Source organism: Necator americanus, chromosome II, assembly GCF_031761385.1.
Source record: "Necator americanus strain Aroian chromosome II, whole genome shotgun sequence".
Lineage (NCBI taxonomy): Eukaryota > Metazoa > Nematoda > Chromadorea > Rhabditida > Ancylostomatidae > Necator > Necator americanus.
Window position 1 is genome coordinate 19,026,158 of NC_087372.1, and position 13,733 is coordinate 19,039,890.

The 13,733-nt window shown below is 43.3% G+C and overlaps 5 protein-coding genes across 6 annotated transcripts; 1 reads left to right on the top strand and 4 right to left on the bottom strand.

Annotated features, from left to right (window-relative positions):
• Nucleotides 1–4,018: 4,018 nt before the first annotated feature.
• On the top strand, nucleotides 4,019–4,375 carry RB195_018412 (uncharacterized protein; the record flags this gene model as incomplete). Its single annotated transcript, XM_064185865.1, has 1 exon — nucleotides 4,019–4,375. One exon carries the CDS (start codon nucleotides 4,019–4,021, stop codon nucleotides 4,373–4,375), a length of 357 nt encoding a protein of 118 aa, XP_064041746.1.
• Nucleotides 4,376–4,392: 17 nt separating this feature from the next.
• On the bottom strand, nucleotides 4,393–4,674 carry RB195_018413 (uncharacterized protein; the record flags this gene model as incomplete). Its single annotated transcript, XM_064185866.1, has 1 exon — nucleotides 4,393–4,674. One exon carries the CDS (start codon nucleotides 4,672–4,674, stop codon nucleotides 4,393–4,395), a length of 282 nt encoding a protein of 93 aa, XP_064041747.1.
• A 174-nt stretch (nucleotides 4,675–4,848) lies between these two features.
• On the bottom strand, nucleotides 4,849–5,184 carry RB195_018414 (uncharacterized protein; the record flags this gene model as incomplete). Its single annotated transcript, XM_064185867.1, has 1 exon — nucleotides 4,849–5,184. One exon carries the CDS (start codon nucleotides 5,182–5,184, stop codon nucleotides 4,849–4,851), a length of 336 nt encoding a protein of 111 aa, XP_064041748.1.
• Nucleotides 5,185–5,395: 211 nt separating this feature from the next.
• Nucleotides 5,396–6,361, bottom strand: RB195_018415 (uncharacterized protein; the record flags this gene model as incomplete). The annotated part of the gene is made up of 1 exon (XM_013450166.2): nucleotides 5,396–6,361. One exon carries the CDS (start codon nucleotides 6,359–6,361, stop codon nucleotides 5,396–5,398), a length of 966 nt encoding a protein of 321 aa, XP_013305620.2.
• Nucleotides 6,362–10,868: 4,507 nt separating this feature from the next.
• Nucleotides 10,869–13,126, bottom strand: RB195_018416 (uncharacterized protein; the record flags this gene model as incomplete). 2 transcript variants are annotated; one of them, XM_064185868.1, is made up of 4 exons in its annotated part: nucleotides 10,869–10,967; nucleotides 11,023–11,130; nucleotides 11,199–11,291; nucleotides 13,112–13,126. In XM_064185868.1, the coding sequence occupies 4 exons, from the start codon at nucleotides 13,124–13,126 to the stop codon at nucleotides 10,869–10,871; spliced, it is 315 nt and encodes a 104-aa protein (XP_064041749.1). The 2 variants fall into 2 exon arrangements, with proteins under 2 accessions (XP_064041749.1, XP_064041750.1); XM_064185869.1 differs by lacking the exon at nucleotides 13,112–13,126 and adding an exon at nucleotides 12,041–12,064.
• Nucleotides 13,127–13,733: the final 607 nt, after the last annotated feature.

The following is a 13,733-nucleotide window of genomic DNA, read 5'->3' on the forward strand; positions in this document are numbered from 1 at the left end:
TTCTGTATTTAATAGTTCCCCAAGTACACCACACTAGTACTGATTAAGTCCAGAGTTCGACATTCCATGAATATTGGCATTGTAGGGTTGAATCGTGTACTTCTTTCCTGAGCAGAACCAATATTTTGATCGATCTTTATTCTGACTAACGTTTCGGTGTCGTCGCCTTCTTCAGAGCCTGGAAAATCAAAGACACGTGCAGTCTCCCAGACGCCTCGTTACACCACAAGATATACATGACTTGGCAAATAGATTACGCTGTTCCCTTGTTTCCTTGCTAAGCTCAACCGCCAGATGTATTTCTGGCCTATTGCGAGCGTAGCAGCAATAGGAGCAATAGCGATCGTGCAAAACTGTGTTGTTAAAACTAATAGGCCTAACCCCCGTATTTGAATGTGTACATTCAAAGATATAAATATGTGTGCTTGCACATATATAAACTGAGAAAAAAAGGCGGCGTTTCTCAGTCTCTATGAGGACGTGTCTACGCGCTCGACCTCAATTCGTTTAAGGTTTATAAATAAAGCAAAGCCTTACAATGAGTTGCGAGACGAGCCGATGCGTCCCAATTCAGTGTTTTTACCCTCCAAGAAAAGTCTAGTACAATTCATCGAGTCCGAGGATGAAAATCTCAGTTGGCAAAGCGGTGGAGGTGGCGGTTAGAATCGAGGGGAATCTTTTCTGGTATCATTCATCGCATCCAATTACGTCAATTGCACCAAGTTTCATTTCGTTTTGTCCCTTCCATACCTTAGAGTTGGTTCGAATTCATGCTAACTTGCGTTGATCTGCGGAAAAAACATTACGATGCAAGTTATACATATCGCTACCAGGTTTGGTCACATCCCGATCTAGCTGATGACCGAAAATGAGCTTAAAGGCATCACCGCACGAATCTGACCTGATATGGACTATTAATTGTTGGATAAAAGTAAAGAGAGTAAAGTCACTGGCGTATCAATGCACTTGGGATGCGCCAACGCGTTTTACTGGAATTCGTAATCGTTGAGGTTTTGGAACGCGTGTTGGCCTATGCAATGCCTTGCGGAGGCCAGCCGATAATCAAGTCAGTGTTTTTATCCTCTCAGACAAGTCTGGTACCAATTTATCGTCCCCGGAGGGATGAAAGGCTTGGTGTGCACTAGGGCGGATTCGAACCCTCGACCGTGTGGCTACAACGGACCTCTAACCGACTGCGCCACACTCGAAAAAAAGAAACTCGAACTCACTCGAAAACCCATATTTCGCGTGATACTTTTAAACTTTGTCTGCAATATATCGGTATGGAGTGTTTGAAGCTGAAGTTTGAGTGTTCTCCAAATGTAGAACTGACGCGTTGAGAAAGAAGACTATGAAATATTTCGCTTTTAGTTATAATATAAAAAAGGAAGAAAGATTGTTGGAGATACACAAGTCCAATTTTACAGAAAATCCCACTACTGTTGATTTTCTTTTATTAGTGAAGGGGAACGAAGCGAACACCACAGAAAGTCTGAAGTCCGGCTTTAGCCGGACGTTCAGACTGGTTGTTTGATAACTGTTGGGGAAAAATAGGAGGAAAGCACACACTTTGAGTAATGCTTTTAAATTGTATCTATATTATATTGGTGTCGAAAGAGTGTTTGAAGTTGAAGTTTGAAAGAGAGCTATGAAATTTTTCGCCTAAATTTATTTGAAAAATAAACTAATAAAGCGTTGTTAGAAGAACACAACTCTAATTTTACAGAAAATGGCACTAGTATCAATCTTCATTGATCAGCAAAGGCAGGCGAAGTGAACACCATGAAAGTCTGAAGTCCGGCTAAAGCTGAATTGTTTACTTCGCCTGTTTCCACTAGTTAACTCATAAACAGTAGAATATGAAATGGAGAATCTAGTGGAGAATGACACGCATGCATGCACTCTCCAGCGACCATAAGACTTTTTCGATAGCAGTTTAAAGGCGGCATACTACGAATCCGACGAGCGGTCGAAGATTGAAGAATTCTTCACACCAGCCTATTCAAATAACACCTGTGAATAGGCTGCTGAGGAGACGGGAGCGTGTACATAGAGACGCGTTCTAACGTGAAGCGGTTCCCATGGCTTTTTCTACATCACCTACGGAGAAATGAGCTGAACCACCTGGAATCCCACGATCTACAACGTTATTTCTAGCTTTCCTCTTGGATTCACTCACCATGTCAAATTCGTGGAATGCTGACCTCAATTGGCATTTTTAACTGGTTTTCTTTACCAGCAGCCGAATTTTAGACAATATAGATGGGAAATTTCTCGCTCTTCAAGAGTGTAATACAGCGATTTTTTACGAGACGATAAGGTCATTGTAGCTGAGATTTTTGATGCGTATAATGGGTGAGGGAGCAATGTTTGATAGGGGCGTAGGAAGCCTGTATTTGCTTTTCGGAAATGAAAATTCTGACCTCAAAAAAGGGTTACACAGCGGTCAATCAGTAGTAGTTGGTTGAAGAGAAATCCGATTTTCCCATTAAAAAAACCACATGACAGTGTGGCGCAGTCGGTTAGAGGTCCGTTGTAGCCACACGGTCAAATCCGCCCTAGTGCCAACAAGCCTTTCATCCCTCCGGGGTCGATAATTTGGTACCAGTCTTGTCTGGAGGATAAAAACATTGACTTGATACATTGGCTTGCCCTCGCAAGCCATTGTGTTGACCAACACGCTTTTGAACCTCAACAATTACGAATTGCAGTAAAACGCGTAGGCGCATCCTAACTGGAGTGGTACGCTAGGGACTTTGTCTTTTATCAGCCCCTCTGTAGAACGGATCAAATGCAAGGTGATTGCTGATTACAAATGGGCGGGTTCCAAAATCTGAAGATCTCACTCACATCAACGAAAACGAGAATTTTCTAGTCCAAACATGAGGATGTAACGACATCTGAGACAATTGATGAAAACTCACAAAACCTCCGATAACCTCACTTACGCTGGTAGTGAGAGTCACTTTGTGAAAAGTACCATGATGAAATCGGTCACATCAGCACCAGCAGAATGTTTAACCTGACGGATTTCGATTTTCTTACAGATCTACACAGAGACAAAACATTGCGCTCTTCAACGGAGAGTTTCCAGCTTGCAAACAGAGAAAAAGCTGCGAAGTTCACAATGCAAAGTCGAAGGACTATCATTCACAGTGAACGCTTTGTTTCGTTTGGGAAACTTTCGCAAACGAGGCGAAATCCACATAATTCAAAGCAAAGCAATTAAACGGAAAAAAGGCGGGAGCTCACCGCCCTTACGTCATGGACACTTTGGTGGATCTGTTAAAACTCAACCTGTTGGGATACAGTTCTTCTAGCCAAGTCGTGATCAGCAAGATCATGCTTTAGAAAATCGAGTAGGACTGAACATTATTGATACAGCAAAGATGAGTGGAAATAAATTGGCGATAGTCACACCATCTTCGTTTCGTTGACAACATGATCACATCGCTCTTATACACGATAATGTCTCTGTCGTATCAATCCACTTAGGATGCGCCAATCCGTTTTGACCTTGATCACCTTGATCACCATGACTCCCGTCGATCTTCGAACTGGTCGAGCGGGCGCCAGTAATTCTTCCATTTGTCCTGATCACGTGCGAGAGTAGCCCAGTGGTTCCTCCTGTCGCGTGGGACACGAATAGCATCATAATGCTCTTTGAAGGACTTCGTGAAGAAATCTGACCATCGGGTCGGCGGTCTCCCTGTAGTGCGCCTAACATCGCGGGGAACGCAGTCGCTCACGGCTCTGGTCCAACGGTTGTCGTTAAAGCGCACCACGTGTCCGGCCCACCTTATTTTATTTTCTTTGGCAAACGCGGCGGCGCATCTAATCTTCGATTGCTGACATAGGAGAGAACTTCGAATCCCGTCCCTCACTTGCGTGAAACGGGATACTCCTAGCATCACTCTCTCAATTGCGCGTTCAATGCGTTTTCTGCCTGCTTGCGAAATGCCCAGGTTTCCGAAGCATAGGCCAAAGCAGGAAGTACGGCGGTGTTGAAGAGGTGAGCATGGAGCCAGGTGTTTCTAGTCTTTTTCACTACATCCTTGATGCTCTTATACGCTTCCCAAGCCGCTCGTCTCCTTCCTTCCCAGCTCGGAGGTCAGGTCGTCATCGTGTTCAATTCCCGACCCAGATAAACGTAGCTGGTGCATTCGGATATGTTCGTTCTGCTGAGCGTGAATGGGGCATCCGAGATCCATCCGTTGCGCATGGAAATCATCTTTTGCAGATTCAGCTGAAGACCGATGCTTGTTTCGTTTTGTTTGGTGTTTCATGTTTCGTCAAATTCGGTCAGCATTCGTTCCGTTTGGCTGATGCTAGGTGTTATCAGTACGATGTCATCAGCGAAGCGCAGATGGTGTAGCTGCCGACCATCAATCTTCACTCCCATGTCGTCCTATTCCAATTTTCGCATTGCGTTCTCGGGGTGGCTGTGAATATTTTGGGTGAGATTGTATCACCCTGCCGGACCCCCTTGTTCACGTCAATGATGATATTCTTGTAGAATGGCGAAATTCCGGTCGCGAAGTTACTGTACAACTCTCGAAGTACCTTTATGTACTGAGTAGGGACGCCTTGGTTGTCCAAGGCTTCCACGACCGCTTCCGTCTCAACTGAGTCGAAGGCCTTCTTAAAGTCGATGAAGGTGAGACAGAGCGGCATCTTGTACTCTCGTGATACCTCGATGAGTTTCGAAACAGTGTGAATGTGGTCAATCGTGCTGAATCCTTTTCGAAACTCTGCTTGCCCGCATGGCTGTCCTTCATCCAAGACTTTTTCAATCTTATTAAGGATCACTCTTGTAAAGAGCTTGTAGATGACGGACAGTAAGCAGATTTAGCGATAGTTGCCGTTGTCATGTGGATCTCCCTTTTTATACAACAACACGGTCTTGCTGGTCTTCCACTGTTTAGGAACCTTGCATTCTGACAGATAACGTATAAAGAGCCTCGCCGGGGTGTTGATAAGTACTGGCGGAATGTTCTTTAGGTGTTCTGGTCTAATTCTGTTGGGACCGGGTGCTGTACGATTTCTTACCGACATGATAGTATGTCGTGTTTCGGACGGGAGAACCTCTGCAATGACATGTCCGTCTTCCCTCAGATGGTGAGGAGGCAAGTGGACATGGCTGTCGAAGAGATCAGAGTAGAAGTCGTAGATAATTTTCTCCATCCCCTTCTCGATGCAATGGTTGTTCCCCTCGGGTTCCGGAGAGCAGTCATCCTCGTCTTGCGACTCTTGAAGTCTCAACGGGCATAGCGGATGCTTTTCCCCGCCTCTGCAACTTCAGCCAGCACTCCTACCCTCTCTCTCTAAAATCTTCCTTTACCGCCTCTCTGCAAAGCTTTGCGAGCTCGGACGTGAGTTCTTGGTTCCCTGCGGCTCATGCTGCTCCACGCTGGCGTATCAGCTCAAGAGTTTCAAGAGACAAGCGTCTCTTCATGGTTTTAAAACTCTCAGCCTTCTTCGCACAGTCGTGAAGGTGTTCAACGAGCCGGTCATATTCCTCGTCCATTGCGGAATCTTCCCAAAACCCAGCTAGCGTAGCGAAGAGATCCCAGTTGATGATAATTCTGGGATGTCTCTCTCTGAACTTGGCGGCTTTCTCTTCTCTCTTTGTGAAAGAAAATCTTTCTCGCAGGAGGCGATGGTCCGATCCCGTATAGAACTTTGGTACAACAGCGACGTCCGTCAGGCAGAACCTTTTATTGACGATGATGCAGTTTGTTTCATTACGGCACCCTCCACCGAGTGACCCCCACGTCCAGCATAAAGAAGAGGACTTCTGGAATTGCGAGTTCTCATGCATGGTCTTAGTCGTCATGATAAACTTGGAGAGCCTCTCCCCCTGGTCATTCCATTGTAGGCCGGAGGTCCCAATGTGAAGTTCTTCAGGCGTTCTTCTTGGGCCAACTTTGGCGTTGAAATTGCCAATTATGACCTTGTAGAAGACATGGTCTTCTCGGTAGAACTTCTCTAGGTCCATATAGAAAGCTTCGACTTCTTCTTCTTCGTAGCTTGATGTTGGAGCGACGAAGATTGTTAAAGCTGATTTTGGACCACATCTTCTCATCCGCAGACGCCCGATTCGGGTCGTAAATTGTCCGAAAGAGTCGATGTTCTTTGCCATACTCGTGTTGACGAGGACGCCAACTTCACCAACACCTCTACTGTCGCATGTTCCTAAGAACAGTTCTTCTCCAGTTTCATATGCAGCGTTGAGAGGGTGACGTCGTCTCGTCTCGGTCAGTCCGATGACGTCGTACTTGATCTTCTTGGCTTGCATCATCAGATTTTCGATGGCCGCTTCCGATGCAAGCGTACATGCGTTATAATTACATATCGTCATCCTAGTCCTTTTCCGTTTCGGTAGAATACATGACTCCTGCAACCCCTTCCTTCCTGGAGCTACCGTACCAGGCTTTCCTCCGTAATCAGGAGACTCTTTTCTATTACTTTGTTTTGCATAAGAATTTGAAACCCATGGGCAGGTTGCAAGCCTCTAGTCCCATGAGTTTTTGGGAGAGCTTCCGTTCTCCTGGAGTGGACATGTGGAACTTATTTGTCCGCCTCCCTTGCACCTCCCAGTCACTTGATTGCAGGCTTTTGGCCGGACCGACTCGCGGGATACAAGGATGTCATGAGTCAGTCCTGGCTCAGCAGAAACAGGGAGTCCATCCCCTGAATCCACCTGCGTCTCTGGGCAGGCACAAGGTCGCTTTTGGTCCGCGATTAGCCCCCTGTCCGCCACCCGGGGACGGGCCACGTAGTCTCGCGACTAACCGGCTGTTATCCTTCTAGTGAGGAAGATCCGTGGTCCGATTTGACAGCTACTCGGAATCGTTGAGGTTTGTAATCTCGTGTTGGCCAATACAATGAATGACTTTGGGGGGGAAGCCGATGTATAAAGTTCGTGTTTTTATGCTCCCATACTGATCTGGTGCCGGCTTATCGACACCGGAAGGTTTGGTTGGCCTGGGGCGGTTTCGAACTATCATAACCATGTATTGATAGCCAGACCTCTTACCACCTTGAAAACACGCCATCATGTCTGATTTGGCCACCCCGGGAAATCGCAGGTGTCGTAAACTTTCTTTTTGCCTCATTCATATGAGGAAGTCACTTACAATGCTAAAACTTGAACTCCCAGCGTTCTTCTGCTGGAATTTGAAGGAAATCAAAGGCTTACAACCACACAGACTACGCTACACCACGCTCTCACGACACCAAATATTGGTCATCCAAAAAGAATGCGGCCAAATTTTTACAGATTGTGCGGGAAGGATGGTGCTACAGCTGAACTTCGAAAACACAGTAGTTACAACAAAAATGATGAGTCTCTGATGTCCTATTCTTGAGCTACAAAAAAAGTATGTGCAAATTGTTCACGTCCGCTTAGAAAAATAATGTGACCCCAAAAGTGAGCATGAAAAAACGAGAGGCTTGAAAAGCATGCAAGAGCGCCGAGCGAATGAATGCAACGAAAAAGACAGTACTAGCTGTGCCTCGTTCCACACAAGTGGAAAATAGGTTTAAATGTGTGCCGCATTACGTAAAGAATTATCAGTGTAGCAGATCAGAGGTGATTTAAGTGTCAATCACCTAACAGAAACTAGTACAACTGTCTTCTCTAACAAGTGCTTCTATAACGCAAATATGGCAAGAAGTGCTACTCCACTACGAGTCCTAGAGCGACCAAAATTGAAGGAAGAGGTACAGGGTAGACACTGTTCGTAACCCTCAGACGATTCTGCATTGAATTCGCGTTGGTGCATACCAAGCAGGCTGACTGGCATAGGACACCTTATCCCTTTGCATCTTATACTCTTGTTTCGTACTTCGATGCAACTTCTGCTCAAGGATTTCCACATTTCCAGCAAGTTTACCTACAAATTTTGGACAAACTGTTCGAAAGGTGTTCAGAAGTTCCACTGTGATCCAGTGTGAATGACATTCTTGTTTCGAACGATTCGCATCCACATAAAATGAAGCATAGTGTTCTGCCAAACACCCACAGGTTCCTTGGTTTTTTTCTTCCTCTGTTTTATTTGCAGCTGCCTAGTTTTGAAAGGTTTTCTGTAGTTTTTGAAGCAAGTGAACGTAATAGCTTTGCTAATTTACAGCTAATTCCATGCTTTTTCTCTTTGAATGATCGTAGCTCCAATACTTAACGTTGATGTTAGGGCAACTGCGAAGTGTGAATTCTGCCAAAAGTAGCTATAGAAGGTGTTTTTGCAAAGCTTTCTAGGAATGCAAAATGCAGTCTCTTTACTTACTTGGACTTAGAACCCCCCGTTTGAGTGTGGAGTACCGACTTGGAATCCCGTTTGAGTGTATTTTTGATTTTTTTTAATCTCCTATCGTCCTTTACATAAAGATGAGAGTTCTCTGGGTACATAGGAGTATACCCTCAGTTTATCCAGTTTTAGGATTGCTGCTACAGCGGTGAAGCGTCATTTTATTCGGTAATTTTACCATTAGTCGTAATATTGTCATTCTCAAACATACCCCTTAAGTGCTCCTACTACTTCTAATTCCAGCATAAAAGGTGTTTGCGTTTGTCGTTTTCAGCACTATTCCTGAAAATTATGTCTTGAAACGTATCCACTAAAGGAAGGAACCTGATATCCGCGAACGCTGCCTTTAATTCCGTGGAAGCATAAGCAGCTTCCACGATAACTGGTACCGAAATCACCACAAGTCATCAATGAAAACGCGGTTTTTTTTTTGCTGTCAACAAAGTACGCAAGTCGAGCGTTACGAGATATTAACCTATAACTTAAACGCTTTGGTATGAGTAACCTTAATCTGGCAAACTGCAGGCTTCTTCTGCCATGCTTTTAGGTAGCCACGCTGTCAGGCAAGTACCAATATCGGCAAATCCTTAACACTGTCTTGATACATCGATTGGGTTCTACAAGTCTTGTATAGGTCTCCTATCCCCTTTTCATACAACCTCAACGATTCCAAATTGCAGTCAAACGCGTTTCTGGTGCATCCTTAACGGATTGATGCACCAGGAACTTTATCCTCTGTTCTTTTGACCACTTTCACTACTTCACAAACGACAAGTTTTGTTCATTTCCGCTATCTCGTATATCCGAGCCCAGTGCTCCGCTCTGTTCGCTCTCGCAGATGCGAAGTGACCAGTGCAGCGATTATCATTTGATAACGAGTCGAAATGGATTTGCCAGTAACGTAATTTGTCAATCACACCCACTTTAATCGTCTATGTCTTCGGCGGAGAGCGTTGTGTGAGAAAAAACAAGCAAAGTTGACTTCATCAATTTGAGCTTTTTGAGTCGTTTCTTTCCTATAATCGGTTAGTAATATGTCCTAGATGCTGGGGCCCGCACGTCCAGTGAAGACGGGCCATCTAAGTATCTAAGTAAGTAAGATATGTCCTAGGGGAAGATTCATAACAGAAAAGAGACTACGATTTTATCGCACGTGCTGCCTTTAAAGAACTCTCCTCGCATCAGGAGAAGAGCTCCAAGGGAGAAATTCTTGCCAGCATCATAGATTGCAACTTCCGTCAGTCCGGTGTTCGATCCTTTTTCCTCAGAACAAAACTGCGATTCCAAGTTATCATCTAAAAGCATTGATTTGGATCCAAAGAAGAGGTGAATACAAAGATAAAAGCATGCAACACCCAACAAATCGCAGAAATTGCAGTCAGTTTTTTCGCCGCTCAAAAAAATTTTGATGTCAGTAACAGTATTTTTGCAGTGATTTAGTAAGGGCACTGCAGAGGAGATTGTACAAAACATATTAGAATAAAATTGCTGGAGGTTTTCGTAAGAAATTCGGAAAGAGTGCGTTTTATTTTGATGTAGCCAGTAGTAACATAATTTTACTGTGAGGTTCGACTTATTTATTGTCTTCGACTATTGGATTTGTTTGCCAATTTATTTACTAGTCATTCACCAGTTCAAAATCCTTTTTTAGTTGTAAAAATACAGTGAGATATACAGCAGAAGGGTATCTCTGCTACAAAGACATTTGAACCTACGGATCTCTGAGGCTGAGTCTTGAGGCTTCATCACAGTTATTCTATACAGAGCCGTCTCTGCGTTCGTATCTGGACAAACACCCAAAAAAGGGCAGCGAAGTCCCTTCGGTCGACAAGTGTTACGCAGAGCCGTTAAACAGAGAAGTGACTTTGGCTGTCTCAAGTTCATCATATATTCTCTAATTAGATCGATTCAGTTTAACTCAGAGAAGAAAATCATTCCGAACTAATTGCTTTAGCTACTACAGCTATATGTTCACAGCAGTATCCAGAACTTTTCAGGATGAAATTTTCAAAACAATTAAGTTCTGAGCTTCGTATGTGTCCAAATCTATTCGAGACTTCACAAATTATTTAATTGATGAGCTGATAGCAAACCCGAACAAATTTGAAATATCTGAAATCGGTTCCTCCTTTCGAGTGTGGCTTGGCCCTTCAAAAAAAGATATAATGACGCTAGAAAGGAATTCTACAAAACACTGGGTCCCGTCCAGATAAGAGACTTTGATTGTTTGCGTACAAAGCAGTATGCACTCGCCCAGACTATTAGTGGTAAACTGAATGAAGTCATCGAGACTCCCCTCAATGCATTTCCGAACAGCAATAAGTTGAACTATAAGGAAACTATTGTTAATCTTTGTTGTCTCTTGTAAAATTCGCTTCGCTACTCCAAGTAGTTTCGACTTCTAAACACACGGAACACATTTCCAACACATTTATTACAAGTACACGATGTTAACTGTGAAGGATGGTCTTTATGGTGAGAAGTGCTCATCGGACATGGACGTTCTTATGAATACAATTAAGCTCGTCTTTGCAACAACTTCTAGGGTAACTGGCTGGCTTAGATCTTTGCTTTAAGCATTTTGGGGTCAAGCAGAGTTTTTAGCTTCATCGCCTTTGCTATGTTTCCCTTCAGCTTCATTTTCCCTTGCATGAATGCCTGCAAAAAGTCAGCACTGCTATTTACCTAGAACCACTCAAAGAAGGGCACTAACTTGGTCCGGCTTTAGCTTCCCGGCCGCAATACTCATGAAGTCGCTGTCTTTAATGTTTATTTCGATCTCCACCGGTTTCTCCTCCTGACCAACGTAGGGTGGATTACTCTGAAAACTTCGACTTGTTCCTCCGAATTCAGACGCAGCACAATGTGCCAACGGGAGAGAGCGCGCACCTTTGCATCTATAGTCCACTTTTTCACAGATCCATCGGCTGCGGCTACATTGATCCGGAATGAAGTGCCAACTTTTTTCACAAGGTCTTTTTCCTAAAAAAAAGTGACGTTCAATTAAGATTATTTCTCATTAGCAAAGAAGCGTTTTTGGCGTTTTTAAAAATCTGGTCTTTAAGATGGAAGTAACAGCCGAGTAGGGAACAAATTAGTGTATTCCCATGCTTAATGTTTGTCAAATCAAAATAAATACAAAAGAACGTTCCTTCCGTATCAAACTCCAGACGAAATTCTACATCCGTGAAGGAGAATTCTTCGCAGGAAAGCCGCACATGAAAGAAAGCCTTTTTATTCAGAAACCACTGAAACAGACACCAAAAAACCACACAAGGATTAAAGAAGAGTGCTGCGGAAAGTACATTACAAAAGGAACAAGAAATACAATAAACTACCACAAATTGCTCCCTATTGAAGTAGAGAAAAAGGATAAAGTTAAAGGATAAAGTTTCTGGCGTTAATCAATCCGCTTGTGATGCGCCCGCACGTTCACTTCAATTCAGAATCGTTTGACGTTTACGAACGTGTAACTGGCCGATGCAATTATTTGCGGTGGCTGTGTCAAGTCAGTGCTTTTAAATTGGCACCAGACAAGTCTGGTGCCAATTTATCGACCCCGGAGGGATGAAAAGCTTGGTGAGCACTGGGGCGGATTCGAACCTCAGACTGATCGTGCAGGTAGCGGAACCTCTAGTCCCTACACTACACTCGCCCTCTTAAGTAGAGAGTATTCAAGTGAAACATCGTTAAATCTAAGAGCATGTATATACAGTGACAGGAAGACCAACCGAACATAAATGGAAGGTCATCATTCCTAATTGATGCAGAAAGAGTGAATAAGTTTTTAATCGGGATGGAAATGGTTTGCGATCAATCCCACACATTTCTTGCCACCGTAAAACTTCTTATGCGACACTACCAATGAATAATCGCTATTGGATCCAGGATGTAAGTGACAGTTCCCACTTTTACGACAGCTGCATGAGTCTTGGAATTCTCATGAACACCTATGATTGGTATACCGCGCCCTTCAATCCTGGAACATCCTACAGCAATCCTAGAACCAGAATTTTGCTCCGGTGAACCTAACTTATTTTTTTAGGGAAGAAACATTGTCCACAACTGCTTCTGTTTTTTTTTCTCTACCAAAAAAGATTCTAGATTCTAGATTTTTGAACGAGTATCGAAAGTATATAAGTATAGTATCGCAGTATTATTCTTTTATTCTTGTTTTTGTACGTAACATGGCGTTGTAAGAGACCGGTGCATCCTTCGCTTCATCACCGTGCAACTTTATCGCTTAAAAAAATCTTTCTTATGTGGAATCTAAAAAGAAGTGAACAAAGTGACAAGCAAAACTGAGAACAACTTTTTGTAGATCGGAAAATTGAAAATGATACGCAGAAGGTTGTAAAGAATTCATGTATAAGTTCTCAACCTGTTTTTGAGAATTCGATTGGTAAAATAAATGGAAGTAAGAACGGAAGAGAAGTTCGCAAGGGTTTTTCAGAAAGCAAGTAAAAGTTAGACCTTTCTCGAAGAAAAAGGTAAGATTTTCTCCAACTCCTGGAAATCGGCCGACACTTGGTGTTTTATACCTAATGTAAAAGCGTTAAGAACTAGCTCGTACTTCACCTTTAATTTCACTTAATGATTTGCCGTATTTCATGTTGTCCTTTCCAGTCTCATCGATGACAATAGTGGCAAGCTAGGAAGCTTCAGACAGAGGGGAGATAAAAAAAAATGAGCAGCGAGGAGTTCTCAAGCTCTCTCTGCTCGGTTTCAAGTATTTCCAACTCCAAAATCTCTTTTTGGTTTCAATTATCAGTTTTTTTTTTCGAGGGTTCCTCCCTTCATACCTTCACTTGCACCATGCGTTGTATTTCTGAATAGAGGCTGCTAGTGATCTATGAGTTAAATGAAATCTAGGCTTCTTCAATTTCAGAACGACACAGTTTTGGTGCGCAGATAAGAAGAGAAGAAATATTTCAAATACATCTACTGATACAAGCTGTCTCATTTTCTCATCTCTTTTTTTTCACCAGAGAAAAATCGAAAGATCGAAAGTCGAAAAATTGAGTTATACTGTGGGGAAAGGATTGCAGCATATTATAATCCGAATGACATTCTTTGCTGACATTAAATTTTTAGTCTTCTACGTATTGTTATGCCTAAAGCGGTGGTGAGAGTGAAAAGGTGAAAAGGTGTTACCAAACTCCTAACTTTCTTATCAAAAAGCGGAGAGAACAAATGGTGCAACTTTAAATATCAGACATGTACCAGATGATATCCATCATTTCCTAGGCCAGTTTAAAGATATCTCTTTGCAGTAATAGGACAGTGATTCCGAGAGAAACTGTAAAGAGGCTTCCGTGGATTTTTCCGCGAATTCCTAAGAGAGATTATGTATCCTGTGCTCGACCAGACGCCAACATTCCTCGGCGAAGTCAAGCTCTAGCCGTTCATGGAGACACAGGTAAC